At 38.6% G+C, this 12,478-nt stretch overlaps 1 protein-coding gene across 21 annotated transcripts in view; it reads left to right on the top strand.

The window, feature by feature from the left end:
* LOC139965640 (uncharacterized) overlaps positions 1-12,478 on the top strand; it is a 77,466-nt gene that overhangs the window by 29,557 nt on the left and 35,431 nt on the right. For 2 of the 21 annotated variants that reach the window (XM_071968250.1, XM_071968241.1), the window contains exon 9: positions 12,170-12,253. The exons of 12 other annotated variants lie outside the window; for them this stretch is intronic. In XM_071968250.1, coding sequence (XP_071824351.1) covers positions 12,170-12,253 — 84 coding nt within the window. Of the gene's footprint in view, positions 1-192; positions 1,548-3,364; positions 4,533-4,754; positions 6,076-6,099; positions 7,063-7,186; positions 7,547-7,637; positions 8,377-9,558; positions 11,009-12,169; positions 12,254-12,478 lie in introns of those variants that run through there. 7 more of the 21 variants (XM_071968328.1, XM_071968422.1, XM_071968456.1 and 4 more) reach the window with 7 other exon arrangements.

Here is a 12,478-nt window from a genome sequence, read left to right as displayed (position 1 = left end):
ACTTGTGGGGGGGGGGGGTGTGGGACCTGCGATCAAGAGTGAATGTGGGATATCACAAGCAGCTTTTCCGTTGCAAAAAAAAAGAAGTTTCAATGATGAAGTTGTTCAGTCCTTTTTTCGGAATTGGTTTCTTCCCAAAAGCAGTTGGCCCCCGTTTTAGTAATACTTGTTGTTTTCCCTTCTTCATTGTAGATACCTCATTGGTTGAATTACGGCAGGTCCGTGGGGGAAACAGTGGAACAAAGCAAACAATTGGGAAGACCTGCAAGTATTGTGGCAGAGTCTTCAAACGTCGTTGGGTGTGCCAACGTCATGAGCTCACCCACACTGGGCAAAGGCCGTATAAGTGCAAGTACTGTACCAGCGGCTTCCAGAGGCGTGAGCAGCTGCTCAAACACGAGTGGTCTCACACGGGGTTGTATCCACATAGGTGCATTTACTGCAGTCAGGGTTTCCCTGCTAAACGTACAAAACTCAATCACGAGAGAGTGTGCAGCAAGGGCGTGGTCCTCTCGTAGTGTATCCCCCCATTTAACACGAGTGGTCTCACGGGGGCGTATCCACATAGGTGCATTTACTGCAGTCAGGGTTTCCCCGCTAAAGGTGCAAAACTCAATCACGAGAGAGTGTAGCAAGGGCGTGGTCCTCTCGTAGTGTATCTCCCCATTTAACACGAGTGGTCTCACAGGGGGGCGTATCCACATAGATGCATTTACTGCAGTCAGGGTTTCCCCTCTAAACGTACATAAATCAATCACGAGAAAGTGTGTAGCAAGGGCGTGGTCCTCTCGTAGGGTATCCCCCCATTTAACACGAGTGGTCCCACACGGGGGCGTATCCACATAGTTGTATTTACTGCAGTCAAGGTTTCCCCGCTAAAGGTGCAAAACTCAATCACGAGAGAGTGTGTAGCAAGGGCGTGGTCATCTCGTAGTGTATCCCCCCCATTTACAATATGATGTGCTTTTAAGAAGAAATAAACTACCAAAAATCAAGAGAGAAAAAATTGTGAAAGTGTGGCATGAGATACTTGTTAATATTTGCTTTCTGAGTAAAAGACAGTGATTATGTGTTAAAGTTAAAATTTAGTTCTATTGGTTTTGATAAGAATTCATTTTAATTTATTTAAGGAACACGCATGATCACCGCTGAGCCCGAACTTTATTGACAAGGAATTAGGATAAATTCAGTGTTTTACGTAACTGTGTCAAATTCAAAAGATATCATAGAAAGGGATGATGATATTGTGTGCATGTGTTTGTACATGTATTCATAAATGTCAGGTGATGTGTCTGTTCTTGGAGGTTCATATATCTTTTATTTTTTCATATTTTTATTTTGATAAAAGTAAACAAACTTTTTAAAGATGTTAAAATTCCATTATTTTATTCCACTAATGGTGGAAAAACAAGAAAGTTACTGTACTGTATTTATTTGATGATGAGAATGTTAACGCCCCCTGCAAGATCATCCAGTCGATAAAAAAAGGCGATATTTCTTGCCAGTAATAAAAGGTTCCTTGTTAATAAGTGAAAGGAAAAAAGTAACTATGTTGAAAATGAGTAGTTTTAGTTTTTGTTCATTTCTCTTACTATACGTCACAGATTTTTATGATAAAATCTTGGGAATGTAGACTTCTTGTCTGCTGTATCCTCTCCTGTCCCTCTCGCTTACCCGCTCCTCCCCCCCCCCCCCCACATCCATAATTTCCAAGTATGAATCCATCTGGACGAACCATTTGGTCAGAGTGAAATAATTGGAAATCATTTTCCAGCATTGAAGAGCTACATCATTACGGGAACATTTTGTCCCCCGGGCTGCCTTCTCCCATCTCCCTCACCTTCCTCTCCATTTTGAAGTTTGATCCCATTTTGGGCAAACCATTTGGTCAGTGTGGGATCCCTCAAATCAGTCCTCCCCCACCCCCCCCAACAAAGTTCTACCTTTCAGTTTCCACATTTTAATTCACTTGGCAAGCAGTATAGTATTCCTGTAGAGTAATTTTGCCCGCAGTGGGTTACTAAGACATCTTTCTTCTGTGCAAATTCACAAAATCATTAAACTTGACTCAATATTTATTCCAAATTCTTTGAAATATGTGAGTTTTCTTCTCACCATTAACCATGCCCTTTAAGCTATGCGATTAATCACCACATGACAATAAATTAACAAGTTCTTTTACATCTCACTAGCAAATTTGGTTCAACTCTGGTACAGCAACTATGAAACTAAACATTTGACATATCGGAGAAAAAGAAAGATTTTCAAGTACGGTTGTCAGTTCTTGATGAGTCAGGGCACTTTCTCCACTGCAGCAAAGCCCCACCATTATATTTATGGCTGAATGTAGAAATCCATACACATGAATGATAAAACACATTTGTAGCAAGTTATTACATTTATCTCCCTGTGGCATTACTAAAAGAATATTACAATATTTAGCAAAATCATGTCATTAATCTGCTTACCTTTCAAATGTTAACAACACCAACTTCTCAGAACTCAAGACAGGATAATATTCAATTTCTTAGAAGAAAAATCGTCAATACGATAAGAAAAAGAAAAAAAGCTTTTTCTTCACTTTGTACAAGTAAAACACTGATAACAAACTTTTTCATGACATGGAATTTGATCTGTTACCAAAGACTTTTGCTAGGCCCAAAATGTGTGATGTCACAGCCAGTCTGTGACAGTGGACGGTTTATTTTAGAGCTAAATGTTGGAGTGGAGTCTCCACGGTCTGTTGTTACCATACTTGATAGTCAAGGGACTGCTAAGCTACTGTACCGAGAAACTAGCTGTTTTCTTTCGACCTTAAAAAGAGCAAATGGCATGACAAAATCTGAAATTACAAGGTTTGCAAACTGTGAAACAAAAACCACATTGCATTAAATTTGTGGGACACAAATATTTTCTATATAGATATACTGGCACTGGTATCTATGCAAATATCACATGACTGGTTCAAAATGGTGTAAAGGTGCAACCAGAATGCAAATGCAAATTTAGGTTTATACATCTTTGGTATTTTAATTAGTGATGGGAACAGGTACCCAGGTGACAGACCGAGGAAATTACTACCCGTTCCAAGCCGTTATTAACCGGTCCAGAAATTTGTAAACATTACTCGATATCGTTCTCCATTTTCAGTTACATTTTTGTTCAAAAGTAATCTTCAAAGTGAGCAATCTCTCATCACTGCGTACTTGCACCACTGATCTCTAGAGGGGAAACAAGAAATATGGGTAACAACCTTTTCGAAAAATTGGTCTGCTTTTTCTCATTATGCTGATGAGACTGACTTTAAACCATTCAAGGGCGATTTTTTTTGTTCTTTTTTATCTTTTTTCTTTGTCTCTTTTAGAACCCGGCAGCAGTCAGGCACGTTCTGTGTCTCAGCATCAACCGCAACAAAAGCATCTTAGCAGATCTTCCCTTGACCTACCGCGCTGCAAGTTCTGTAGTAGAGAATTTAATACCAGTTGGAATTGTAAACGTCACGAGCTCATTCACACAGGAGTGAAACCCTTCACGTGCAAATTTTGTAGCAAATCCTTTAACCAACGTATAAACCTAGCAGGCCACGAACGACTGCACACCGGTCTGAAACCCTACCCTTGTCAGTTCTGTGGTATTTTATTCAGCCGTAAATCCGGTGCTAGATCGCACGAGCTGGTGTGTAAATTCAAACTGTAGTCCTGGACTGTGATCTGTAACATTAGCTGTCAAACAACTTTTGGACAGAACGTTCTTACGTAAAGAATGTAAAAGCTAAGAATTCCAGTGCCTTTTGTAATATGACCATTCTGACATTATTGGGGGGGAGGGGTTGCATGGGTGGGGGGAAGAATGAGTATGGAAAGAACGGTTTAGTTTTGATAGTATTTTTGACCATTTGTGACCGAGTTATTTTCAGTTTGGAGGAAGGAAGGGGGATAAAGGGAAGAGTGCTGGGAGGGATGTGAGGGGGGGGGGGGGGAGTTATACGTGTCAGTTTAAGAGCATTTGCCTGACTAAAGTACTTAAGAACTTAAAATGTTGACCATAATATTGGCATTGTGGTATATTTCTAGTCCTATCCTAAAAATGTTAGATACTGAAAGATAATTTAAATAGAAAGATTTTGTCTCTAAAGGTCATGCTCCTCTTTCAGAATTATTGTTTGTTTTGACATGAGCTGGTTTCCTGCTCCCGATTAAGAAAATTTCCTTTGAAAATCTCTGCATTGCCAGTAAAGTTACAGAACTCTTATACAAGGCTTTATCAGCCATTTCATCGATTGAAGTTATTGAACTTAAGGTGCCAATGTCCTTTATATTCTGTTTAGGGAAAAACATTAATATTGACAAAGATTTCATATATATTCACACTGTACAGAAAGTTACAGGTAATTTACAACAGTTCTTGTTCGAAAAAGAAAAAGTCAAATCAACTTTGAGCTTTTAAAAAATTTTTTTTTTTTTTTTAGAAGAATTACCAGTTTATTGCTGTCATCTTTATAGCCAAAATAAATACATTATTTTTTTATTTCATGTTTGACCTTTTCGCATTTTCGATTTTCTCTAAATTTTGTCTGTACAAATTGCTCTATGCCAAGAACTTCATCTGTTCCGGTACTTGCATGGTGTCCTTTTGTTTGTGCTATTAATTGGAAGCAAACGTTCGAAAGTAGACCGTTTAAAGACCGAAGATTGTCAATCTTCGTTTGTTTGGGGAATTTGTTGAGATCCCTGTTTCTTTCTCTTTGCTTCTAGGCCAACACAAATCTTTGGTCCCTCACCCCGTGTCGCCAATGGCCTCACTCGGGACCGTTGACCTTGGCACCGATCGTCTGCGCTGTAGATTCTGTCAAAAGAAATTCAAAACAAGCTGGAATTGCAGACAGCATCAACTGATTCACACAGGAGCAAAGCCCTTCGTCTGCAGATATTGTCAAAAACCATTCAGGCAGCGAAGTCACTTGACTAAGCATGAAAATCTACACACGGGTTACAAACCACACCCCTGTCAATACTGCGGCTTGCGTTTCAAGAGAAAAGAGGAAAAATGCACTCACGAAGCCGGCTGCCAGTTCAAAGTTCAAACACTCTTAAAATTTCATCGATAAATATTTGTTCGTATGCTGTGTCTTGTAGTAGTTACTAAGCAGGTTAGGTCACCTGTGAGCCGATATAATTAGCCTGTCCACTGCAGATGATTCCCGTTTCTACGGTAACGTTTGAAGGAATGTTTGAGGCGAAAGACTTGTCATGATATGAAACAGCTGTTTGTCTATGCCATAACATTCTAGGGATGCTGACCTTTGTAACATCTTTTAGTAAAATCTAGGGATGATTACTTCTAACCTGAAAGCGATTTGTATTAACAAGATTTAAAAAAATACATAGCAATATCAACAACAAAAATAAGGAAGAAAAATGTAATCAAGGACAATTGTGTTCCAAATTTAAAAGTTACAAATAAAAATGAAGCAATCGTAATAAAAAGAAAACGACCCGAGAGTCGTCATATCAAAGAAGCTATTATCAGGGAATGGGCATCTTCAGCATTTCTGCAGAAGGCACTGTCAAATTGGTCCTAACATTGTGTCGTAGATACCGCTGTGGCACCTAATTAGCACATGATCTGTCCTGTTTACTGCTGTAACTACAGTATCTCAGTCTATGTGATAGTTGTAAAAATATGGTCGCAGTCTATGTAAATTAGGCCTTTAAGAGGAATAGTCATAAAATTTATCTCCTGTTTCAATAGGAACAATGGGATGTTCAAACTGTTTCTTGTTATGACTTTCCCTGTGTTCCTTTCATCTCAGTTACTAACACCTTTGATGCAGTTCTTTTAACCACTATGTCTAACCAGGCATTCTGGGCACATAATTTTTTATAGCACTTTTCTGTTGATCTCAATGCAGAAATGTCTCTAATGGTATCCAAAGGACTTCATGTTATGTTCTCAAATGATTAACACAGCTGTTTTCAAACTTAACAGAATGGAAGCAAGGATCTTAAAATCATTCCTTTGAAAGGATTTTCCTACTACGACGAAATTGTCAATTGCAGTTCGTTAAACAGAACATTGTTTCTTTCTCTTTGCTTATAGGCCATCACAAATCTTTGAGCCTTCGTCGTGGTGTATCGCCAAGGGCCTCTTCTGGCAGGAATGATCTCGGCACTGATCGTCTGTGCTGTAGATTCTGTCACAAGAAATTCAAAACAAGTTGGAATTGCAAACAGCACCAACTGATTCACACAGGAGCAAAGCCCTATGTCTGTAAATTTTGTCACAAAGCATTCAGGCAGCAAAGCCACTTGACGAGCCATGAAAATACGCATACAGGTTTTAAGCCCCACGCCTGTCAATACTGCGGGATCCGGTTTAGTAGAAAAGATACAAGTCAAGCTCATGAGGCTGACTGCCAGTTCAATCCGAAGCAAATACTCACGGAGAGAAATGTTTGCACCCTTTAAGCCTTTTTCCATTTACCGTCATCAACCAAAAGTTGCTGGATTCAAACTGCAGTAAAGTTACATGCTATAATCGTAGACCTGAATTACAAGTACAATTTAGTACAACAACCACCCACTGTTCAAGTATGAGTACAAGTAGAATTGCCATTGGTATGAGTACAAGCACGAGGGATCTAAGTGTGAGTACGAGTAAAATAATCTTACGCTATTGTCTGTTCCCTTATTTTAAGAGTACACATGAGTACACCTCAATGATGTCAATTAATACTAGTACCTGTTAATAGAGTACTTGTCAGTACAGACTCATAATTTGGATGTCTCCTGTGATAGTTAAGAAACTGGTAAAGCACTTGGCTACAGCTTATACGCAAATTACTGTTGGTTTTTTTCCCCCTATCTGTTTGTTTTTCTACTTAAAAGATGAATTTATTACAAAAGGAAAAGTTGATGTGTCAAAGCCCAGTAAGAATAAATAAAATGAATTCAAGCATTTGTATAATACTGTATGTCTGTTTCAGCTTTCAAGAGAGTTTACACCTTTCCACCTCCCTCCCACTTGCCTCCCATCCTCTTCCCCTAGCTCCACCCTTACAATACTCATGTAATCCGGCAATGTCTGTATCATTTGCTTCATTAGAAATATTAGTCGACCAAAAAAAAAAAAAAAAATTCCCTTAATTCTCTGAGACCCATCTTTTCTTGTTTTCTCCCCATTATAGGGCCATTCACCAACTCCCCATTAGAAACTGGAGTGGATAGGCGCGGTGATGGTGTTCGAACTTCCAAACGATACCGCTGCAGATTCTGCATCAATATTAAGGAATTCAGATCTGCTTCGCATTTACAGAGACATGAGATAATACACACCGGACTCAAACCGTTTCGGTGTAAAATTTGTGGCAGAAAGTTTAACCAGTATTATTCGTTAAAAAGACACTGTAAAGGAGTACACCGTGATTTGAACATAGACTTCTAACACTAAATGCTACACCATGGACCCTCCACTCTCCCTCCCCCCACCCCTTTCCCCCAGTCACTGATCCCCCAACATGCAGGCCTCATCTAATCTGTCTGTGTTTTCATCTCCGTTGCATCTTCAAACATATGTCAACACAAACCAATCTCTGTGCCCCTATCTCTGAGACATTTTTTCTCGTTTTCTCCTCATAGAGCTATCCAGCATCTCCTCATTAGAAACTGGAGTGGATAGGCCTGGGGATGGTGTTCGAATGTCCAAACGATACAACTGCAGATACTGCATCAATAAAGAATTCAAATCTTCTTGGCATTTAGAGAGACATGAGTTAATCCACACTGGTCTCAAACCTTTTCGGTGTAAAATTTGTGGCAGAATGTTTAACCAGGTTTATTCGTTAAAAAGACACTGTAAAGTTGTACACCGTCAGTCAACCATAAACCTCTGTGCAAAATATGCAACCACATCAAGGTGATTAAGTTTATGTACTATATATACAACTACAACTCTGTCTTTGATGGGCTCTATGTCAGAAAGAAATGAAAGCTGAAACAGCGGTAAAATCTTGCTGCACTTAACTTGAACCGATATCAAAAGATATCTCTAAAGAACCAGGAGTGCCTGTTCTAAAGAGTAAAGCAGCCTAAAAACTTTTCACCTGCTTAGTTATTTAATAGGCAAATGCTTTCAAAATGCCATCCTATTGTTTGCCCAACCATTCTGTTTTGTTATGTAAAATTATCAAGTATCGTACTGAGTTGAAGAATAGTGTGTTTCTACAGACAGTTGGTAGTTGTAAACTGTTCTTCAGAGAGAAAGGTTGAGTGAGAAATAAGTATAAGACAGAACACAACTTGTAAAAGACTGAGAAAAACAGAAAAAGAGATAGAGAGATGAGCAACGAAATAAAACAAGAGAACAAGCAAATTTCCTTTTGAGTTTAATTTCACTTTGTCTGGTGAACAGTGACTACTGTGCTAAACTGCACAGACAGCACACGGTAACATACTCCATATTATGGTCCCATTGACTTACAAGCTAAAACGTCAAAGTAATCGTCTAAGCACTCGTAGACGTTCTCTAGTTAAACTGCCACTCACTGGATAGCTGACATGTTGACCATTCATGGCATCTTCAATTCTCTGCATCAAGACCTTGTAAATGCTTCACTATGACAGCCTGAACTTGTCGTCGCTTGTTTACAAGCCTTTTCACTCACCAGAAAATTTTGTATGCTGCTCTTGGAAGGCTAAAAGTAGTTTAAAATTGCCTCTATTGATCCAATTTGCCCACCACATGGGCTTCCAATTATGCTTTTTAACAAGCCACAGAAAACCGATCCTTTTTGATAACCTATGGAAAAAGGTGTTCTCCTGCTTTTTGGCACATTTCCTGAATCTGGTGTGTATATGTATGTATTTCATATCCTCCTGCAAACAGCTAGGAACTCACGAAGAAGCCATCATTGGCTTATCAAAGGGCAAGCTGACAGAAGTCAGTCTCTTAGATTCATATTTTAACGTCCTTGATTATGAATTGTCAACAACTCTGTAACTGGACGACATACAGTAATCTTGGAGTGACTCGAACTCGGGACCTTATGATTGAAAGGCATCGGCGTTTACCACTGAGCTGATACTCCCTAACACTCCCTGTTATACTGATATCAGTCTGCAGTCTGGCAGTTGGATGCATCCTCTTGACACACAGTGCCTTGCTTCCACACTTCGCAATTGTGAGTCAGGTTAATGCATGGTTGACATTGACACCAGTCTTATCTGTACAAGTAATTTCGCATCACCGCTTAAATTTTTAAGGGGAAATTCTGGTGGCATAAATTGATTGTTTATTGTCTGCATCTCTAATTCAAAGCCACATGACCATAACATGCTATGTGGCAAATATATGAATTTTTCAAAATTGATTTTAGTTTGTTAATGCATCTGGCAACAGTCGAAATATGTTATATACAGTCAACTATATCTCAAATTAGGAAGAAAAATGTTGCTGTAGGGTTTTTCAAGTAACAGTGTGGAGTATGTTTCTCTTAAGCTAGTGTTTTGTTGTCTGCCACTGGAATATCCCTTAAATACCTTTCTGTTCTCTCCTGAACAGGAAAACCTGAACTTCCTTCCCTTCAGATGGGTGGAATTCGGAGATTAGGGCACCCCCGAGAAAACCCGCAAATTCCTACTGATGAACATCGATGTTATTGGTGTGGAAAGCAGTTCACATCTGCTTGGAATTGTAAAAGACATCAACTCATCCACACAGGACAAAAACCCTTCACTTGTAAATTTTGCAGGCGATCGTTCAATCAGAAAGTTTCCCTTAGAAAGCATGAAAGACTGCACTCTAGAAATAAATTAAACAGTTTGGGTGTTCATCCGACTGTTCCTGCTGGACACAATTACGGAGAAAGTACACCTGAAAATGCTTCAGACAGCATTTGAAACACTCTTATCACAGGAAGTTTGCTGATATTTTGACAGTGTATCTTGTTGACATTCATATTTTACCTGGATTTGCAAAAAACACTCTAAGATCCACTGTTTTGCATTGCTTTTGTATGTGTGTGTGTTTGTGCAAAGTATGGGTTATTTAGCTCATTCAATTGCAATTTTTTAATGTCAAGAGAGTAAATGATACATAACACTTTGTTCAATAGAATGAGTACAAGGTCTATTTATGAATAGGAGTACAAAGCTTTGAGTGCAAGTACAAGTATATGATTTTTTAAATATATATAAAAATATATATGATTTTTTGGACATATAGTTGAACAATGAAAGAGAAGAACAGTGACCAGAGTTGTACAATGGAAAGAGTTGAACAATGAAAAGGGTTGTACAGTACATTATATAGAGTTGAACAATGACTAGAGTTGTACAATGAATAGAGTAGGACAATGAATAGAGTTGTACAATGAAAAGAGTTGTACAATGAAAATAGTTGAACAATGTATAGAGCTTTACAATGAAAAGAGTTGAACAATGAATAAAGTTGTACAATGAAAAGAGTTGAACAATGAAAAGAGTTGAACAATGAATAAAGTTGAACAATGACTAGAGTTGTACAATGAGTTAGGTTTAAACAATCAAAAGAGTTGAACAATGAATATAGTTGTACAATGAAAATAGTAGAACAGTGAATCAAATTGTACAATGAAAAGAGTTGTACAATGAAAATAGTTGAACAATATGAACAATGAATACAGTTGTATAATACAAAGGTTGAACAATGAATAGAGTTGTACAATGAAAAGATTTGAACAATGAAAAGAGTTGAACAATGAAAAGAGTTGAACAATGAATACAGCTGAACCATGAATACAGAACTGGACAGAACAATTGGCAGTAAGAAGAAAAGGAAGCCAGGAGACGAAAGAGAAGCTGGTCATAAAGATAAAACTGGCTGTTCTTTATAACCTTTTTGCAGTAGATAAGGACGGTTTTAACATTTTTTAACAAAGGGAAATTTATGATAAAGATTAGATTTAGTTAGTATTATATTGGGATTAGTAATTGTTAGGAGTTACAAAATACAATTTTTCTTTGGATAAACAGTAACTATTGTTGATCATCTATCCTCATTTCCAAAATTGTATTAGTTGTATTAGGTAATTTTGTATATGGCACAGTGTCAAAAGAAAAGCTGCAACAGCTGCACAATCCCTACAGCAAAGCTGCAACAGCTGCACAATCCATACAGCAAGGCTAAATCACTAGTATCAAGCAGTAGAGGTTAATTCAGCAGAACAGCAGTACTTGGATGTACGTTTGTATGTATTTAAGATCCTCCTGCAAGCAGGAACTCGAAGAAGCCATCAATGGCTTATCATAGCCGCAAGCTGACCGAAGTCAGTCTCTTAGATTCATATTTAACGTCCATGATTATGAATTGTCAATTGTCAACAACTCTGTAAATGGACGACATACATTAATCTTGGAGTGACTCAAACTCGGGACCTTATGATTGAAAGGCACCGGGTTTAACCACTGAGCTAACACTCCACGAATGTGTACATGCTAACACTCCATGAATGCTAACACTCTACTTATTGTATGAACTACATAGCACAAGAGATTCTATCCTACGCAGCCTAGCTTCAGCCCCATCAGCCCCCTACTTATGTTACGGTGCCTAACGTCCTAAGGAAGTAAAGCACTTTTAACCAGATGGTAATAAACGTCAGTATTTTGAAGCCTAAAATTGTACTCAGTAATGAGGAAAACAAATAGTAAAATGTGAAAATATTTCTCACTAGTAGTTTCAAATTTAATATTTGTTTACAGTAAGCAGGAATACAGGGTCTCTGTCAAAATCGTGATGACTTTTTGACTGTCGATAGTTACCCGACTTTAAAAGCATGTGTTCATGTTCTTAAGGTCTACTGGCAGAAAAATACAAGTGCCATTTATTTTCCAACTGGCAAATTCCACTGGCATTTAGGCAGTAAATATAGCCTGAACTTTGAGTCCTGTTGTGAAAATGCCAGTTGGGAAGCTTGAGTGTTTGTAATCAAAGTTGAATTGACTGCAACCTTTACCTACAGGTTCAAACAGAATTATACACTGTTTCTTGAACCTGTTTGACCATCTTCATAGCTGTAACATAGATGCATTACCATTTCCATGCCCAGTCTCGGCATTCTGACTGTAGCTTTGGCTGTGGTCGAGGGAGCATATTACTTTGAACACCATATCGTATTATTTTCTCCCTGTAGGAAATGGCGAACAAACTGTGCAGATTCAGATGGTCGGAGCGCAGCCAACGTCCGTACCCACGAGTCACAATCAAGCACCACCTGGTAAACACTCTTGTAAATTCTGTGGGAAGCTGTTCGCATCCTCGTCCAATTGTAAAAGGCACGAGAGAATCCACACGGGACAGAAACCCTTCACTTGCAAATTCTGCCAGCGTTCGTTTAGCCAGAGTAACACTTTAGTCGAGCACGAACGAATTCACACGGGCCACAAACCATTCCCTTGCAAATTTTGCGGTGTCCGTTTCATCCGGTTAACTGCTAAATACG

This window comes from Apostichopus japonicus, chromosome 1 (assembly GCF_037975245.1).
Source record: "Apostichopus japonicus isolate 1M-3 chromosome 1, ASM3797524v1, whole genome shotgun sequence".
In the NCBI taxonomy this organism is placed as follows: domain Eukaryota; kingdom Metazoa; phylum Echinodermata; class Holothuroidea; order Aspidochirotida; family Stichopodidae; genus Apostichopus; species Apostichopus japonicus.
This window is presented reverse-complemented; position numbering and strand designations above follow the sequence as displayed.